The 15,000-nt window shown below is 40.1% G+C and overlaps 4 protein-coding genes across 4 annotated transcripts in view; 1 reads left to right on the top strand and 3 right to left on the bottom strand.

Annotated features, from left to right (window-relative positions):
- Positions 1-213: 213 nt before the first annotated feature.
- EAH_00043710 (hypothetical protein) lies at positions 214-1,159 on the bottom strand (the record flags this gene model as incomplete). The annotated part of the gene is made up of 3 exons (XM_013391687.1): positions 214-419; positions 796-873; positions 1,127-1,159. Coding segments are annotated over 3 exons (317 nt in total), but the record flags the coding sequence as incomplete, so codon positions are not given.
- Positions 1,160-3,550: 2,391 nt separating this feature from the next.
- EAH_00043720 (hypothetical protein, conserved) lies at positions 3,551-5,176 on the bottom strand (the record flags this gene model as incomplete). The annotated part of the gene is made up of 2 exons (XM_013391688.1): positions 3,551-4,701; positions 5,149-5,176. The coding sequence occupies 2 exons, from the start codon at positions 5,174-5,176 to the stop codon at positions 3,551-3,553; spliced, it is 1,179 nt and encodes a 392-aa protein (XP_013247142.1).
- Positions 5,177-6,180: 1,004 nt separating this feature from the next.
- On the top strand, positions 6,181-12,764 carry EAH_00043730 (hypothetical protein, conserved; the record flags this gene model as incomplete). Its single annotated transcript, XM_013391689.1, has 13 exons — positions 6,181-6,358; positions 6,767-6,849; positions 6,990-7,164; positions 7,536-7,691; positions 8,160-8,297; positions 8,737-8,820; positions 9,036-9,167; positions 9,463-9,616; positions 9,993-10,091; positions 11,327-11,477; positions 11,864-11,979; positions 12,374-12,423; positions 12,712-12,764. The coding sequence occupies 13 exons, from the start codon at positions 6,181-6,183 to the stop codon at positions 12,762-12,764; spliced, it is 1,569 nt and encodes a 522-aa protein (XP_013247143.1).
- Positions 12,765-14,573: 1,809 nt separating this feature from the next.
- The window catches only part of EAH_00043740 (hypothetical protein, conserved), a gene marked incomplete at both ends in the record, with an annotated part of 4,477 nt that continues 4,050 nt past the window's right edge, over positions 14,574-15,000 (bottom strand). The window contains one exon of the mRNA XM_013391690.1: positions 14,574-15,000. This exon is cut by the window's right edge and continues 82 nt beyond it. Coding sequence (XP_013247144.1) covers positions 14,574-15,000 — 427 coding nt within the window.

Here is a 15,000-nt window from a genome sequence, read left to right on the forward strand (position 1 = left end):
ATAAACTAAAAGAGCATAAAAGAACTTACTTTTAAATAGACAGTTGAGTAAAATAACAAAACTATTAAAATATAAACTATAATGGATAAAAGATAAACTAAAAGAGCATAAAAGAACTTACTTTTAAATAGACAGTTGAGTAAAATAACAAAACTAATAAAATATAAACTATAATGGACAAAAGATAAACGAAAAGAGCATAAAAGAACTTACTTTTTAAGAGATTGTTGCGAAACAATCTTGCCCCCGCCTACTAATTCACATCGTACAGCTCTTACATTCGTCCCTCCGAAATCTAAAGCATAGAAAACTCCTACCTCATCGCCTGTCGGTATTTGCGATACACATGAGTCTAACATCCTTAGAGAGCATTCTTCCGGTACCCACTTCAAACCGTGCTTCTTATGCATCTCCAAACCCTGAACATAAACATATATATATATATATTATATATATATATATTTAAATGCATACATATACATATGCCTATGTATAAATATATGCATAAATATGTATATATACATGTGAATATACAGAGAGGAAAGCAGGGAACAATAAGAATATATAAATTAGAAAGACTGAATATATATATATATATATGTATGTATGTATATATATTGCCGTTTATATATATATATATATATTCTATATATATATCGATATGCACAACATACGAAGAAAAACGAGCAAGACGTTTATAGGGGCTCTGTAAAGCACTATTTAGAAGTAATAACATTGAGAAGAAATCCTAATTTTTTTGTTTTTTTTCTTGTTTTGTTTGTTAGTATTTATTACCCGCAACAGCTCATCTTTAAATGCAGTACGCAGCTCCTCCATCTTCTCCTTAGAGAGGCGCAGAGGCGCCAGAACTGTCTGTGAAAAGTGCAGAAAAATACAAAAAAATATAAAAAGAATATTTTTCGCGCTTTCTTTCTCTCTTATAATATCCCTAAGACCTTAGCTAAGGCGACAGCAATAGAGGCAGTGGAGAGAAACTCATCATCTGGGGGCTGAAGAAGCGAGGAGAAAAGGGGTTTAAAGCCTATTTATAATTAATTTAGAATTAGAATTCATAAATTTCCAAAAGAAAACGACAAAAGAGAGAAGAAAGATGCGTGGGGCATACCTCTGCACGCTGGGTTGCGGAAAGCTGCGTCATGATGAATAGAAAAAAGAAAAACTCAGGTGTCTACGACTTCAAGGGGTCTATTTGAAGGATAATACGAAGGAAGAAAGAAGAAAATAATGAAAAAGTATAGATTTCGTGCAAAATTATTGTTTATTGATGCTTTACTGTCTCAGTAATCTACTGCATACAGAGCCCATATGCAGGGGGCTGCCTGCAGCATACGATGGGCAATCGGAAAGATTAGGTTTCTGTGTTGAATTAATGAGTAATTTGTCTATTTTTTTCGATTAATATATTCTTAATAACTTTATTTAACAAAAGACAATATATCTCATCAACAGAAGACCCTAGAAATACCCTATTTAATCTGCTTTCCACCTCAGACACCTCAATGCTAGTTGCACTGATGGCGGCTGCTGCAAAACAGAAAGGCAGCCCTCACACCCCCAGCAGAAAGACAGGGAATTCAAAGGAAATTTTAAATAAAAAACAAGAATTTAAACATAGAAGAAGTATTTTTATTAATGTAAAGTGTTGTACAAGTTGCAGACAGAACAGAGTATACGCAGGGTAAGAAAGAAGGGTCTGAAGAACTACAAGAAGAATAGAAGCCCCGTAGACAAACGGGGAGAGGTATTTGAGGGAAAATTCACGAAAATAAATTTAAAAACAAATTTAAAATCAAAATAAATATAATTTAAAGTCTATTTAAAGACAATATCTTCATACAGAGCAGAATCTCTCTTGCTCTCTATCTACCCCAACCTATTAGCCTATCTTTCTTCTTTGCGAGTTTTTTGCAGCTAAGCTGCGCACTTCTTAATTTATATTTTAATACTATTCATTTAAATTTGTTTTTTCCGTTTATTTCTTCTTATTTTACGGCCAAGTTTGCACCCAGACAAATAGGTTATTAGGGAGCCTTCAAACTTATTTTCTTTGTTTAGCTTATCGCTATTCATTGCTGTTTTTGCCTCTCTACTTTTCTATCTATTTATATTTTTTTCTTTGTCCTTCTTCTCCACCCGTTATTACACTCATATATTTATTTGAATATGTTTGGCGGCGTTCATTGGGGATTTGTATTACGTCGCACAAACGTAAGTTATATATATATATATATATATATATATATATATTCCTATTTTGATTAATATATCTGCATGCATATATTATATAATATAAATATAATGTAGTGCGTATGTACGTATAATACAACCAAGCAAATGAAGATATGTCGCCATTTAAAAACATTTAGATAGGCAAACAAGCAATAAAAATATGTTACAACAAATATGCATTATTATTATTACTAGTATTATTATTACTATTATTATTATTACTATGACAATGTTTGCAGCTGAAGAAATAGTAATAAAATGCGTATATACCTTGTAATATATATATATATATATACATGTATATATTACATAAATATATATATACTATATACATATTATATATACATATATATATTCATTCAATACACATGCCGCTACTACCTCTAACTGTTACTGAAGAGAGATGCATTTATAATTATCATTATTATAATATTTATTTCTATTATTATTATTGCTAAGTACTAATCCGACTGACTGAAAAAATTATCTACTGTAATAATAATAAATATAATAATAAATCTTAGTGCTATTACTAGTCATTATTATTATTATTCTTATTATTATTATTATTGTTAATTATTATTATTGTTAATTATTATTATTATGCTGCTGGCTGTACAAGAAGAGGAAAACGAAATGAAAGACAAGCAGCCTCTGTGCAGACAAACAAATTAAATTAAATAATATAAATAATTCTTCTATTAATAATAATAATGCTGTCTTTAATATAATAAGTGCATTATTATTTATTTATTATTATTATTATTACTGTTATTATTATTATATGCAACAAATATATTTATTTTTTGTTGTCTAATAAAACTCTGCGTTATTGCCCTGCCTTATAATACAGCAAAGAAAAATAAGTAATAATAATTAATAAATAAATAACAAATAAATACTAATAAATAGATAAATAATAATGAATAAATAAAATAATAAATAGAAATAATAATAAATAAAAATAATGCTTCTAATAAAAAACCTCTACACCCCTGCTGACGGTAATGTGCTGCAGATACACCCGAATATGCATGCATTAGCGGGTGTCTGTATATAAAGATAAAGAAATAAATATTTATATAGACAACAAAGTCGTTCAAATATATTCAATTAAAACCAGAAATAAACTAAAGACACCCCGTAAATTCTAAACCCTAAACCCTAAACCCTAATTTTAGGGTTTAGGGTTTAGGGTTTAGCGGGGTTCTTTCTGTCCGCAGCGGTTTCCGCTATGCGCGACAGTAAACCCTAAACCCTAAACCCTAAACCCTAGGGGAGGGTTAAGGGTTTAGAGTTCTTATTCTTCTGCACCTATGTCATTGAGTTTAGCCTCCGCTTTATCTTTTAAAGAAGCTCTATTTACTGCAGCAGCAGAGCTGCCGATACACCTCAGAAGGTGAGAGACAGTTAATTCAACCACCTCTTCGCTGTATTTATATCGATCAGCGATGTCTATTAAATCTCCAGACGAATGCACTCGCGCACAAGGCCTGCAGCTGCAGCTGCCCCCTTCTACAACCTGCTGCTGCTGCTGCTGCTGCTGCTGCTCCTTCTGCTGTTGTTGCTGCTCCTTCTGCTGTTGCTGCTCCTTCTGCTGTTGCTGCTCCTTCTGCTGTTGCTGCTCCTTCTGCTGTTGCTGCTCCTGCTCCTGCTGCTGTTCCTGCTCCTGCTGCTCCTGCAGCAGCTGCAGCTGCTGCTCCTGCTGCAGCTGCTGCAGCTGCTGCAGCAGCAGCTGCTGCTCCTGTTGCTGCTGCTGCTGTAGGAGCAGGTGCCCGTACACCGCGTGCTGCTGCAACGCCTCCCGCTGCTGCTGAAGCTCTTCCCGCTGTTGCTGCAGCTCGTGTCGCTGCTGCAGCAGAAATGCAAGCCCTAGCAACTGCAGCAGCAGCAGCAGCAGCATACACCCATGCAACTGCGAGGGGAATAACACCCGCTTTGCTGCAACGAAACCCCGCTGAAGCTGCTCTTTTAAAAGAGCTCCAAGTGCTGTTACTGCAGCATCTACTGCTGCTGCAGTCTGTGCTGCTGCTGTTTTCGTTGCTGCTGCTGCTGCTGCTGCTGATTCTGCTGCAGCAAGGAAGCTCCCGCCGTCTCCTGAAGTCACAGACCCTGCAGTTGTTTCTCTCTCGAGAAGGTGGCTTCCTGGAACTCTGCTGATGATGCTGCTGTTGCTGCTGCTTCTGTTGCTGCTGCTTCTGTTGCTGCTGCTGCTGCTGCTCGGCGCGCAAGGCTGGGGGAAGCAACCGTGTAGAGAAGTGACGGGTACCCCAATGACTGCTCTTTGTTCAACCCGTCCGACTGCTCTTGCTGTTGCTGCTGCTGGTATTGCTGCTGCTGCTACTGGTGCTGCTGCTGTTGCTGCTGCGCTTGGTTGCTGCTGTTTGCTGTTCCCTCGCAGCTCCCGATCTTTCGTGCGGCGCCGACGCAGAAAGAATCCTCTAGGAGGGCCTGCAGCACAAGCAGCAGCAGCAGCAATAATAATAATAATAATAATAATAATAATAATACCTCCAGCAGCAACTGCAGCAGCAGCAACAACAACTGCAGCAACTGGGCTGAGGCGAGGCGCAGACGAAACAAGAGAGCATCAGAGAGCGGAAGCTAAGGCGACGCCTGAAAGAAGTCTGCGGTGTACATACACTCAAGGAGGTGTAGATATACACCTTAAGGTGTATATACACCTGAGGGTGTACATACATAAACCCCGAGGAGTACATACACCTCAAGGTGTACATGCATACATCCCGAGGGGTATGTACACCGCAGGCTTCCTTCAGGTGTATGTACACCTCGAGGTGTATATACACCCCAAGTTGTACATATGCCCCAAGGGGTATATACACCTCGAGGTGTATGTACACCTCCTTGAGGTGTATATACACCTCAAGCACTCACTAGTAAAAGCGAAGGAAGGAGGCTTCATTGTGCAGTTCTCAGAGTAAGACAGCGTGTATGAAGAGTCCGAAGGATTAAAAAATAAATAATAAATAATAATGCATTACTTCAACCTCTCCCTCTTACTCGTTCAATATACACCTCAGCCAACCGCCAGCCCCACGGGCGCAGCTGTCTGTACACCCGAAAAAAGAGAACAACTAAGGTAAAAGGAATAAAAGAATTTAAGAAGTAACACCAAAATTAAACAAACACTTTATTCTCTTCAGCAGAACCCCCCAGCTCAAACCGCAAACCGAAGCAGCAACAAAGACGCAGCTGCAGCAGCAGCTGCTGCTGCTGCGGCAGCAGCTGCAGCAGCTGCTGCAGCAGCAGCAAGAGCAGCAGATGTTGCTGCTGCTTAAGGTGTCCTGGCATCTCCTCGATCTTGAAATGTTTTTCTTGATTTTCTGAGTTTCTGCAAGTAACTAGTGTGTAGTGCTGCAGTGCTTAGCCGACAGCAGCAGCAGCAGCAGCAGCAGCAGCAGCTGCAGCAGCAGCAGCAGCAACAAACCTCGCAGTGCAGATTCACCCTCTCTTGTTTGTTTAGAACTCCACCTCCACTCTTGGGTTCCTCAGGCCCCTCACGAACAGCTGCAGCAGCAACAGAATCCTCCGCAGCATTGGCAGCAGCAGAAGCAGCAGCAGCAGCTGCAACAGCAGCAGCAGCAGCAGCAGCAATACACGTGGCATCCAGCGAAGGAGGGAGGAGCTCCTCGCACCAACTGTGCGTACAGCGCTATTTGCTGCGGCTGCAGCAACAGCAGCACCTGCAGCAATAGCAGCAAACAGCAGCAGCAGCAGCAACAAACAGCAGCAGCAGCAACGATGGATGACAGCGACAGCAGTTCGGAAGGGTCTCTCGGCTCTGCTGTTTCTGGGTCGGGCAGAAGCCCGGACAGCAGCAGCAGCAGCAGCAGGTCGCACAGCAGCAACAGCAACAGCAGCAGCAACAGAAACAGCAGCAGCAGCAGCAGCAGCAGGACCCTTGGAATGGTATTGACTGGCAGTGTAGAAGCAGCAGCAGCAGCTCTACAGAAACGCGTGTCTATTGAAGATGAAGCAGCAGAAGCAGTTACAGCTTCAGGTGTATCTGCAGCAGCACTCAATAACTTAGAGGAGAAGCAAATTGCTACTCTCAGCAATCTGTCTCAGAGACAAATGCTTACTGGTGCGTGCATCATGCTGCTGCTGCTGTTGCTGCTGCAGCTGTTGCTGCTGCTGGTGCAGATGCTTCTGAGCCTGCTGCTACTGCTGATGCTGCTGGGTTTGTTGCTGCTGTTGCCGCTGCTGCTGCTGTCGATGTGGTTGTCTTGCTGCCGTTGTTGCTGCTGCATCGGTCCTTTGCAGCTGTTGCTGCTGTTCTAGTTGCAGCAGCAGCAGCAGCTGCTGCTGCTGCTGCTGAATTTATGTGGTTTGGCTTGAAAGCTTCTACTTTCTACATACACCGCACAGCCGCAGCAGCTCAAACGAGTCAGACCTGCAGCACCAGCAGCAGCAGCAGCAGCAGCAGCAGCAGCACCAGCAGCAACAGCAGCAGCAGCAGCATTTGTTGTGTGTTGTGTTTATTTATTTGTAGTTGTAAATGGGCTTATTGAAGGAAGGAAGCTGGAGGATCTTCTCGCAGAGACTGCCCCTGACGTTGCGGCGAGAGTTGAACAGGTAACGAGGGTTTAGGGTTTAGGGTTTAGGGTTTGGGGTTTAGGGTTTAGGGTGAGGAGTCTGTGCATCGGCCTCATTGATTTCTGCGCTCGTCCAAACCCTAAACCCTTTTCGTTTGCTGCTGCTGTTTGGTGCTGCAGGTTGCAGCTGAACAAGCAGCAGCAGATACTGTCGAGACCGACGCAGAAACAGCAGCAGCAGCAGCTGCTGCTGCTGCTGCTGCAGCAGCAGCAAAAGAAGCGAGCGATGAAGACATAACTCCTGAACAGCTTATTAACATTGCAAAGTTTGTTCCTCTCCGACTCACTTATGAAGGTACGAAAACCCTAAACCCTAAACCCTAGACCCTCTCAAACCCTAAACCCTTGTGGGGTTATTGTGTGGTTTCTGTTCCTTTTTTCTCGTTTTGAGGTCTATCTCGGCATTTCCCCTGGATTTCCATCTTAGGGTTTAGGGTTTAGGGTTTAGGGTTTAGGGTATAGGAATGCTAGGGTTTAGTAACAAGCTCGGGGTTTTTGTGTATTCTAGGGCGGAGCTATTTGCGTGATATTTGCGTATAAGAGCTAGGGTTTCTGTTTTAGGGTAAAGGGTTTAGGGTTTAGGGTTTCAGTTGTCGGAGTGAGGGCATCAGTTATAGGGTATATATATTAGGGTTTGTGGTTTGTGGTTTGTGGTTTGTGGTTTAGAGAGAAGGTTTTTGCGTTTATTAGAAGGGGCCTTGGAGGTCTCAGAATATGTAGACAAAATTGATGTTCTCTGCACAAACAAAGCACGAAAAATAGTTAAAGAAATTCGACATCTCTGCGCTGTATTGGTTGGGCTCCTCATTGCTAACGACTTCGGTTAGCTGCTTCTTCCTGCTGCTGCTGATGTTGCTGCTGCTGCTGCTGTTGCTGCTGCTGCTGCTGTTGCTGCTGATGTTGCTGCTGCTGCTGTTGGTGTAGCTGCTGCTGCTGCTGCTTGCGCGTTCGTTGTGTATGTGCATAAACCCTAAACCCTAAACCCTTGTAAATAGACTAAAACAGATTAGTAGAATACAGCAAGCGCAGGCGAAGCTCTTATGAAATGAATATTTGTTTATATTTAGGGTTTTAGGGTTTAGGGTTTAGGGTTTGGAAGGTCTTATGAAATGATTATTTGTTTATATTTAGGGTTTTAGGGTTTAGGGTTTTCGGAGGTCTTATGAAATGATTATTTGTTTATATTTGTTTGTATGTATTTGTTTGTTGTTTTGATAAATGCTGCAGAGGCAGGCGAACGGCTTCTTCATCAGCTTTCTTTTTCAGAGCAGAGTTTATTTTATTGCTCAGTGTTTGAGATTGGTAGGCGGTATAAAATATTAAACCCTGAAAGACTGAGATCAGCATACGGCAAGCTTATTTACTTCTTGATGGATAGTAATAAGCCGGAAATACAGCAATTGCTGCAGTTTCAACTCGTTACACCAGGTAATTATCACCCCCAAACCCTAAACCCTAAACCCTAAACCCTAAGCTCAGTTACTTCGCAGTGGGTGGCAATGCGCCCTAGGGCAACTTTAAACCCTACAATGAGATCATCGAAAAGGATAAACCCTAAACCCTAAACCCTAGTTGCAAACCCTAAACCCTTTGTATCAATGCTGATTGATCGTAGCCTTTACCTTTAATGTATATCCCTTAACCCTAATCCTACGGCTGACGCATCGCTGTAAACCCTAAACCCTAAACCCTCGCTCTACATTTTCGCCCTACGTTTTGTTTAAACCCTAAACCCTAAGCCTGAGGGTTTAAACCCTAAATATGCAGACACCTAGAAGGCCTTGCTTGCACTGGGATGGGGAAATGCGGAGCCTTTTAGGGTTTAGGGTTTAGGGTTTAGGGTTTAGGGTTTAGGGGTTGTTTGCAGTACACACGGTTTATTCGCTTTTGGCTTCAAAGAAGAACGGCTTGGCGCTGCTGAAGGATCCGCTCGTTAAGATTGCAACGCGAGGTAAACCCTAAACCCTCAAACCCTAAACCCTAGCCTTCAGGAGCCCTATGCTTTCAGAGCGTGCTTCAAACCCTAAACCCGCTGTAGCTGCTGCTGATTGTTAAACCCTGTTATTATTTCCTTCAGAGGTTTCTGCTTCTGTGGGGGTTTTCGTCGAGTTCGGGGTCTAGGGTTTAGGGTTTAGGGTTTAGTGTTTAGGGTTTGTGGTTTGTCAGAGATAATGCCGGAGAACAAGTCGCGAGCGCAAATAGACAGAGAGATAAGAGAAAAAGAAGCAGCAGTCAAAGCCTTAACTCGTAAATATGCTTCCAGCCAAACCCCCAAACAAAAGGCTCTCTTCGGACTTAGTAAGGGTTTAGGGTTTAGGGTTTAGGGTTTAGGGGTTGGTGAGGTGTTGGGGATATGAAGGCCTCGATTCAGTGTGATGTTGCTGCTGCTTGTTGCTGTTCCTGTTTTGCTGTTGCTTGGGCGTTGCTGCTGCTGCTGCTGCCGCTCTTCTTGCTGCTGCCGTAGCTGTTTTTATGTTTTTTGCGTTTGTGTTTGTGCTGCACTTTAATATGCTCTGCATCTCCTGCTGCATTTATTCTGAGCTTCCCGCTCCTTCTGCTGCTGCTGCTGCTGCTGCTGCTGCTGCTGCTTCAGGGTTTAATTTGTTTGCGAAGGGATCTCAAGGAGAGACCTTCGAAGGGCCCTCTGATGTTTTGTCTGCTGAAGAAGTGCAGCAATGTTTATATTCTTTGGGCGACAGAAATACATTTCTACGATATAATCAAAAACCCTGCCAGCAAATGATACAGTCAGCAATGCACTCCTGCTGCTGCTGCTGGTGCTGCTGCTGCTACAGATGCTTCTGCTGCTGCTGCTAGATGTTGGTGCTGTTGCTGCTGCTGCTACCGATGCTGGTGCTGTTGCTGCTACAGATGCTGCTGCTGCTGTTTCTGCTACAGATGCTGCTGCTGCTGTTTCTGCTACAGATGCTGCTGCTGTTGCTATAGATGCTGCTGCTGCTATAGATGCTGCTGTTGTTGGTGCTGCTGATATTTCTGCTGCCGTTGGCGCTCCAAGTGCATGCAATAAATATGCTTAAATGACCAAATAAAATATGATAAACAATTAATTAATTTAATTAATTAATTTAATTTAATTTATTTTATTTTATTTATTTTATGCAGGTACTTACAGCAGAACTTCAGGCCTGATGAAGCTGAAGACGAATTCTCGCTTGCAATTTGTTACGGGGCAAACGGAGCGAGGCTTGCACATTCTCACAGGTATATTAAATTATATAATAAATATATTTAATATTTTATTATATTTCTTTTAATTAGTTAATAAATATATATAATATTTTTTATTATATTTCTTTTAATTAGTTAATAAATATATATAGTCTATTTTATTATGTTTCTTTTAGTTATTTTATATATTATTTTATCTTTCTTTTAATTATCTAATAAATATTATTTATTTTATATTTTATTTCTTTTAAATACTTAATAAATATAATTTACTTTATATTATTTGCTTTGTTTATTGATATTAAGGATGGTGGTAATGTTGCTGAGGGTGTTTGTATGCTTTCTTTGTTTTTCTTTCTGCTTGTCTTTATCTTTATCGTTTGTTTTTTATTATTTATTTTTATTGTTGTTAACGGTATTATTTATTAATATTATTATTAATATTATTATTAATATTAACATTATTATTAATATTGCTGTTTTGTCTGTTAATTCTTGTTTTGTTTTTTCTAATTCTTTTTTATTGGGCATACAATAGTGATGATAATAATATAATAAAATAATAATGATAATAATAATAATATTATTATTATTAATATAATAATAAAAGTAATATAATAATAATAATAGTTATTATTATTACAAATGTAATGTTTTTTTATTGTTTATTCTTATTATTTATTTAATTTTATTTTGTTTTATTTTGCTAGTTGGTGCTGTTTGTCTAACAGCATTATTCGTTGGTTTTGTTTATAGCGGCCTCTTCTCGTCATAATAACATCATCAATACATTTATTTTATTTATTTATTATTAATTATTATTATTGCTTGTTGTGTTGTTATTAACAATCAATCACTTAGTTTGCATATGCATGCATGCGTGCATGCATTGAGGTGTACGTACACCTGATTTGTTGCGTTTGCTGCTGCAGCCGACAATATTTATACGTCTTGCAATCTTTAACCCTTTGGAATGAAATTCTTTCAGAGATATTTCTTCTCTGGTCTCTAGCAGAAGCAGATTTGCTGCAATCAAACAACACCTACAGGCTTCGAGACACAGGGCAAGGCCTCAACAGGTAAAGTTTAGGGTTTAGTAGGGTTTAGGGTTTAGTAGGGTTTAGGGTTTATTAGAGCTTAGTTAGGGTTTGGAGTTTAGGGTCTAGCTTTTAGGGTTCAGGGGTTTTAGGATTTTAGGGTTTAGGGTTTAGGGTTTAGGGTTCAGGGGTTTTAGGGTTTAGGGTTTAGGGTTTAGGGTTTGTGTGAAGGGTTCAAGATGCTCCTCGGGTGTCTCGCGCAATTCGCATAATAGTGGAGAAGGTGCAGAGGCAAACGCAAGGATGGATTGGTTCTTCTGTTGTTCATTTGGGTGATAACAACGTGCCTAACGCCCTCATGTTCATTGACAAATATGTGCAAGTAAACCTAGGGTTTAGGGTTTAGGGTTTAGGGTTTAGGGTTTAGGGTTTGGGGTGAGGGAAGCATGTCTTGGTCTTTTTTTCGTGTTTTGAGGCTTTGTTGCGGCTTTGCTTTTTTCATTTGTTTAAATTACCATTTGTTTTATTTCTTCTTTGTTTTTATGTTTTTATTTTATCTGCTTTAGCTCTTTTAATGCTTGCATCTTACTTGTTTTACCTGTTCATATATTTTTTATTTGCTTTTACATACATATTTTCTCTTGTCTATTTGTTTTGCTGTGTTTACTTATTTGTACACTTCAGTTTGTTTAATTTGCCTTATTTATTTATTATCGCATTCAATTTTAACTATTTTATTTTATTTATTTTATTTTATTTTGATTGCAGGTCCCGCGCATTTTGTCTCCTGTCGTCTCTTGTTTAGAAAAACTGCCTGAGTTAAACTCAGACCCTTCAATTAATAAATACTTTACTTATGCCTTTGGTGGAGTAGACAGATTGAGGTATTTATAACAATAAATATAATAATAATTAATTTCAATAAATAATGAAAATAAATAATAAAAATATATTAGTATGATCCTTGTGATGTCTATTAATCAATTCTTTTCTCTTGTCTTTGTTGGTTTATTGAGTAGTATTATAATTATTAGTTTGTTGTCTTGCAAAAGATCTAATAGTATAAATACATAGTGAGACAAGCCTAAAATAATTAATGAATGGATGAGTTGATTAATTAATTGATTAATTGAATTGTGTCGTGTTATGAAATGCAGAAAGATTATATTAACAGATTTCTTTCGTCACGCCTTCGATGGGTCCGGCGCAGATAATTTCTTCGATGCAGGCAGCTGTATAGACGGCCGGCTGACTTCTGCATGGAATTGGTGTTCTAAGATTGAACAAAAACCTTACTTCAAAGTCTTCTTACTCGCAGGATTCACAGGGTTTGACGGCAAAATATAAAAATACGCAAACAACACCAATGCAACAACAACAACAGCAGCAGCAGCAGCAGTGGCAGCAGCAGCAGAAGCAACAGATGTTGTTATTGCAAGAGCTGCCGCCATAGCAGCAGCAGCAGCAGCAGCAGAAGCAGGATGAAGGCTTTTCCAGTCGAAACAATTGCCGTGTTGCTGACGAATGCAAAACCCTAACGTAACCCTACCAGCTTCAGCGGTAGGCTCAAGCCTAGGGTTTAGGGTTTATGGTTTAGGGTTTATTACGTCTAACAGTGTGCTGCCAGTCGTTTCACGGCTTAATGGAGTTTTCCCAGAGTGCGCCCTGAACTTAGGGTTTGGGGTTTCAGTGTTTAGGGTTTAGGGTTTAGGGTTAGGAACCCTAAACAAACCAATAAAACCCTTTAATTCACCGACACAGAAATTGTTTACGCGAATATAACAACACGAAAAACAAACAGGAAGCGCGAGGAAAATCAACAAAAGTATTTAAAAAGTTCACTTCAACAACAGTGCTGCAGTAGTATTCAATAAATGCAATTAAATGTCTCAAACTTGCTGAAACATTTAGAACATTGCAGTGCGTTTAACTTAAAGGCTTTGAAGGATTCAATAAAGTGCAACAAATTAGCACAGAGTTATTTGAAATATTCAATAATGTGCAACCAATTAACCCGAGGTTACGTGAGATACTCAGAAAACTGCAGCTAATTGGGTAAGCACTATTTGAAATATTCGCTAGACTGCAACGAATTAATTTAAAGATATTTGAAATATTCGATAAACTGCAACGACTTAGCTCAAAGTTATTTGAAATGTTCAATAGAGTGCAACGACGTAACTAAAGGAAATTGAAAAATCCGATGAATTGCAAGGAATTAACTCCAAGTTGTTTGAAATATTCAATAAAATGCGATTTTTTGCAGCTTCAATGGAAGCCAGATCTTCGCCTGCCATCTGAGGGGCGGAATATTTGAAAAGTAACAAAATAATAAATTGTGAAATGCCGGAATGCGTCGATATTTTTGAATTTGTTGTTGGGGTGTACGTACAGCTGAGCGTTGAATTTGGCTCTGCCTCGGTGTCAGTGTTTCCGTTCAGAGGAAACTAGAATAATTCAATGTCATTGAATAGGCTTAAAAGAGCAAATAAATTCAAAAAAACGAAAACCCAAACAAACAAATAACGAACCATAATCTTAATTAATCAATCTTTTTGCATTAATACCACCATATTATACTTTTTCTTGCAATTTCCACTCCCTCACATTTCGAAAAGGTTTTCTTTGTTCGTTGTCTACCTACGCAAACCATCATTCACTATTACGTACTAATCGTTATAAAGGTTTAATATATTATTTGTTCATTGGTTCAATTCAAATTGTTTGTGAAGAGATACACAGGGAGATATAATTCCGTTGCCTTTTTTTGCTGTTCATGACATACGCACGTAAACTCTGAAGGGCTCTTCAGGCTCACACAGAAAGAGAGAGATCAAGAACCAGCAGAAATTTGAGGTGTACGTACACCTCAACACCTGCCTATACACCACAACAAGGAAATCGCGTAATTCAAATTGTCCTCACTTCGTTCCTCTCTCTTGCCTCTTTCCTCTCCGCGTTTGTTTCGCCTCTCCCTTCGAGCACAGTCTTCAATGAAGAACAATAATATAAGTACGTAAGTACAAATAATACACATTGTGTATTATGCAGTATATCTACACAGAGATATACATAAATATATATAAAGAAATATATGAACCCACAGAGCGGCGCAGCAGCGGCCGTCGCACTGCTGCTGCTGCTGCTGCTGCTGCTGCTTGTCTTACTACAGATGCAGCTGCGGTTGCCATTCGTTATTGTTTCTGCTGCTCCCTTTGCTGCTTCTGCTGCTGCTGCTGCTCCCTTTGCTGCTGCTGCTGCTGTTCCCTTTGCTGCTGCTGCTGCCGCTATCGTTGCTGCAGTGCAACAGGAGCAGCTGCTGGCGTTTCTCTTGCAATCCTCAGGAGCGCGTTCGCTTATTTGCTTCTGCTGATGCTTCTGTCGTCCTTGATACTGCTACCAGTGCTGCTAATTTCGCTGCGGCTGCTACTGCTGCTGCTGCTGCTGCTGCTGGCGTTAGAGTTTAGGACAGATATGATTAGTTGCTGGAGTCTCCCATTGCATGCGCTCGCCATTCTTCGGAGTCGTTACCTGCAGCAGTTCCGAGTAGAATTTGCGCTTTATCGTTTTTAACACCCCAGTGCATTGGAGGCTGCAAATATTTGCTGAGAGAAGCACTAGTGGGTGCAGCAGATGCATGCAAGAAAGAAGAGGCCTGCGCTGATTGCTTTCCTCCTTGTGCTCTCTTCTTGCCGAGAGCGTAGACAAACAGAACAAGAAAAAGCGCAAACCCTAAGCCACCCATAACTCGAACCAAAGGAGAAGAAGGAAAAAATGAAGAACGGCTTCCATCCCCGCCGAACCCCCAACTTGTCGATGCTTCAGATACACCTTGTTTCTGCTGTACAGACACCTCAACTGCATTTCCGCCAGCAGATGAGGCCTCTGTTTTCTCTTCTCTCTCC

Source organism: Eimeria acervulina, genomic scaffold (assembly GCF_000499425.1).
Source record: "Eimeria acervulina Houghton genomic scaffold, Eah_scaff590, whole genome shotgun sequence".
Classification (NCBI taxonomy): Eukaryota; Apicomplexa; class Conoidasida; order Eucoccidiorida; family Eimeriidae; genus Eimeria; species Eimeria acervulina.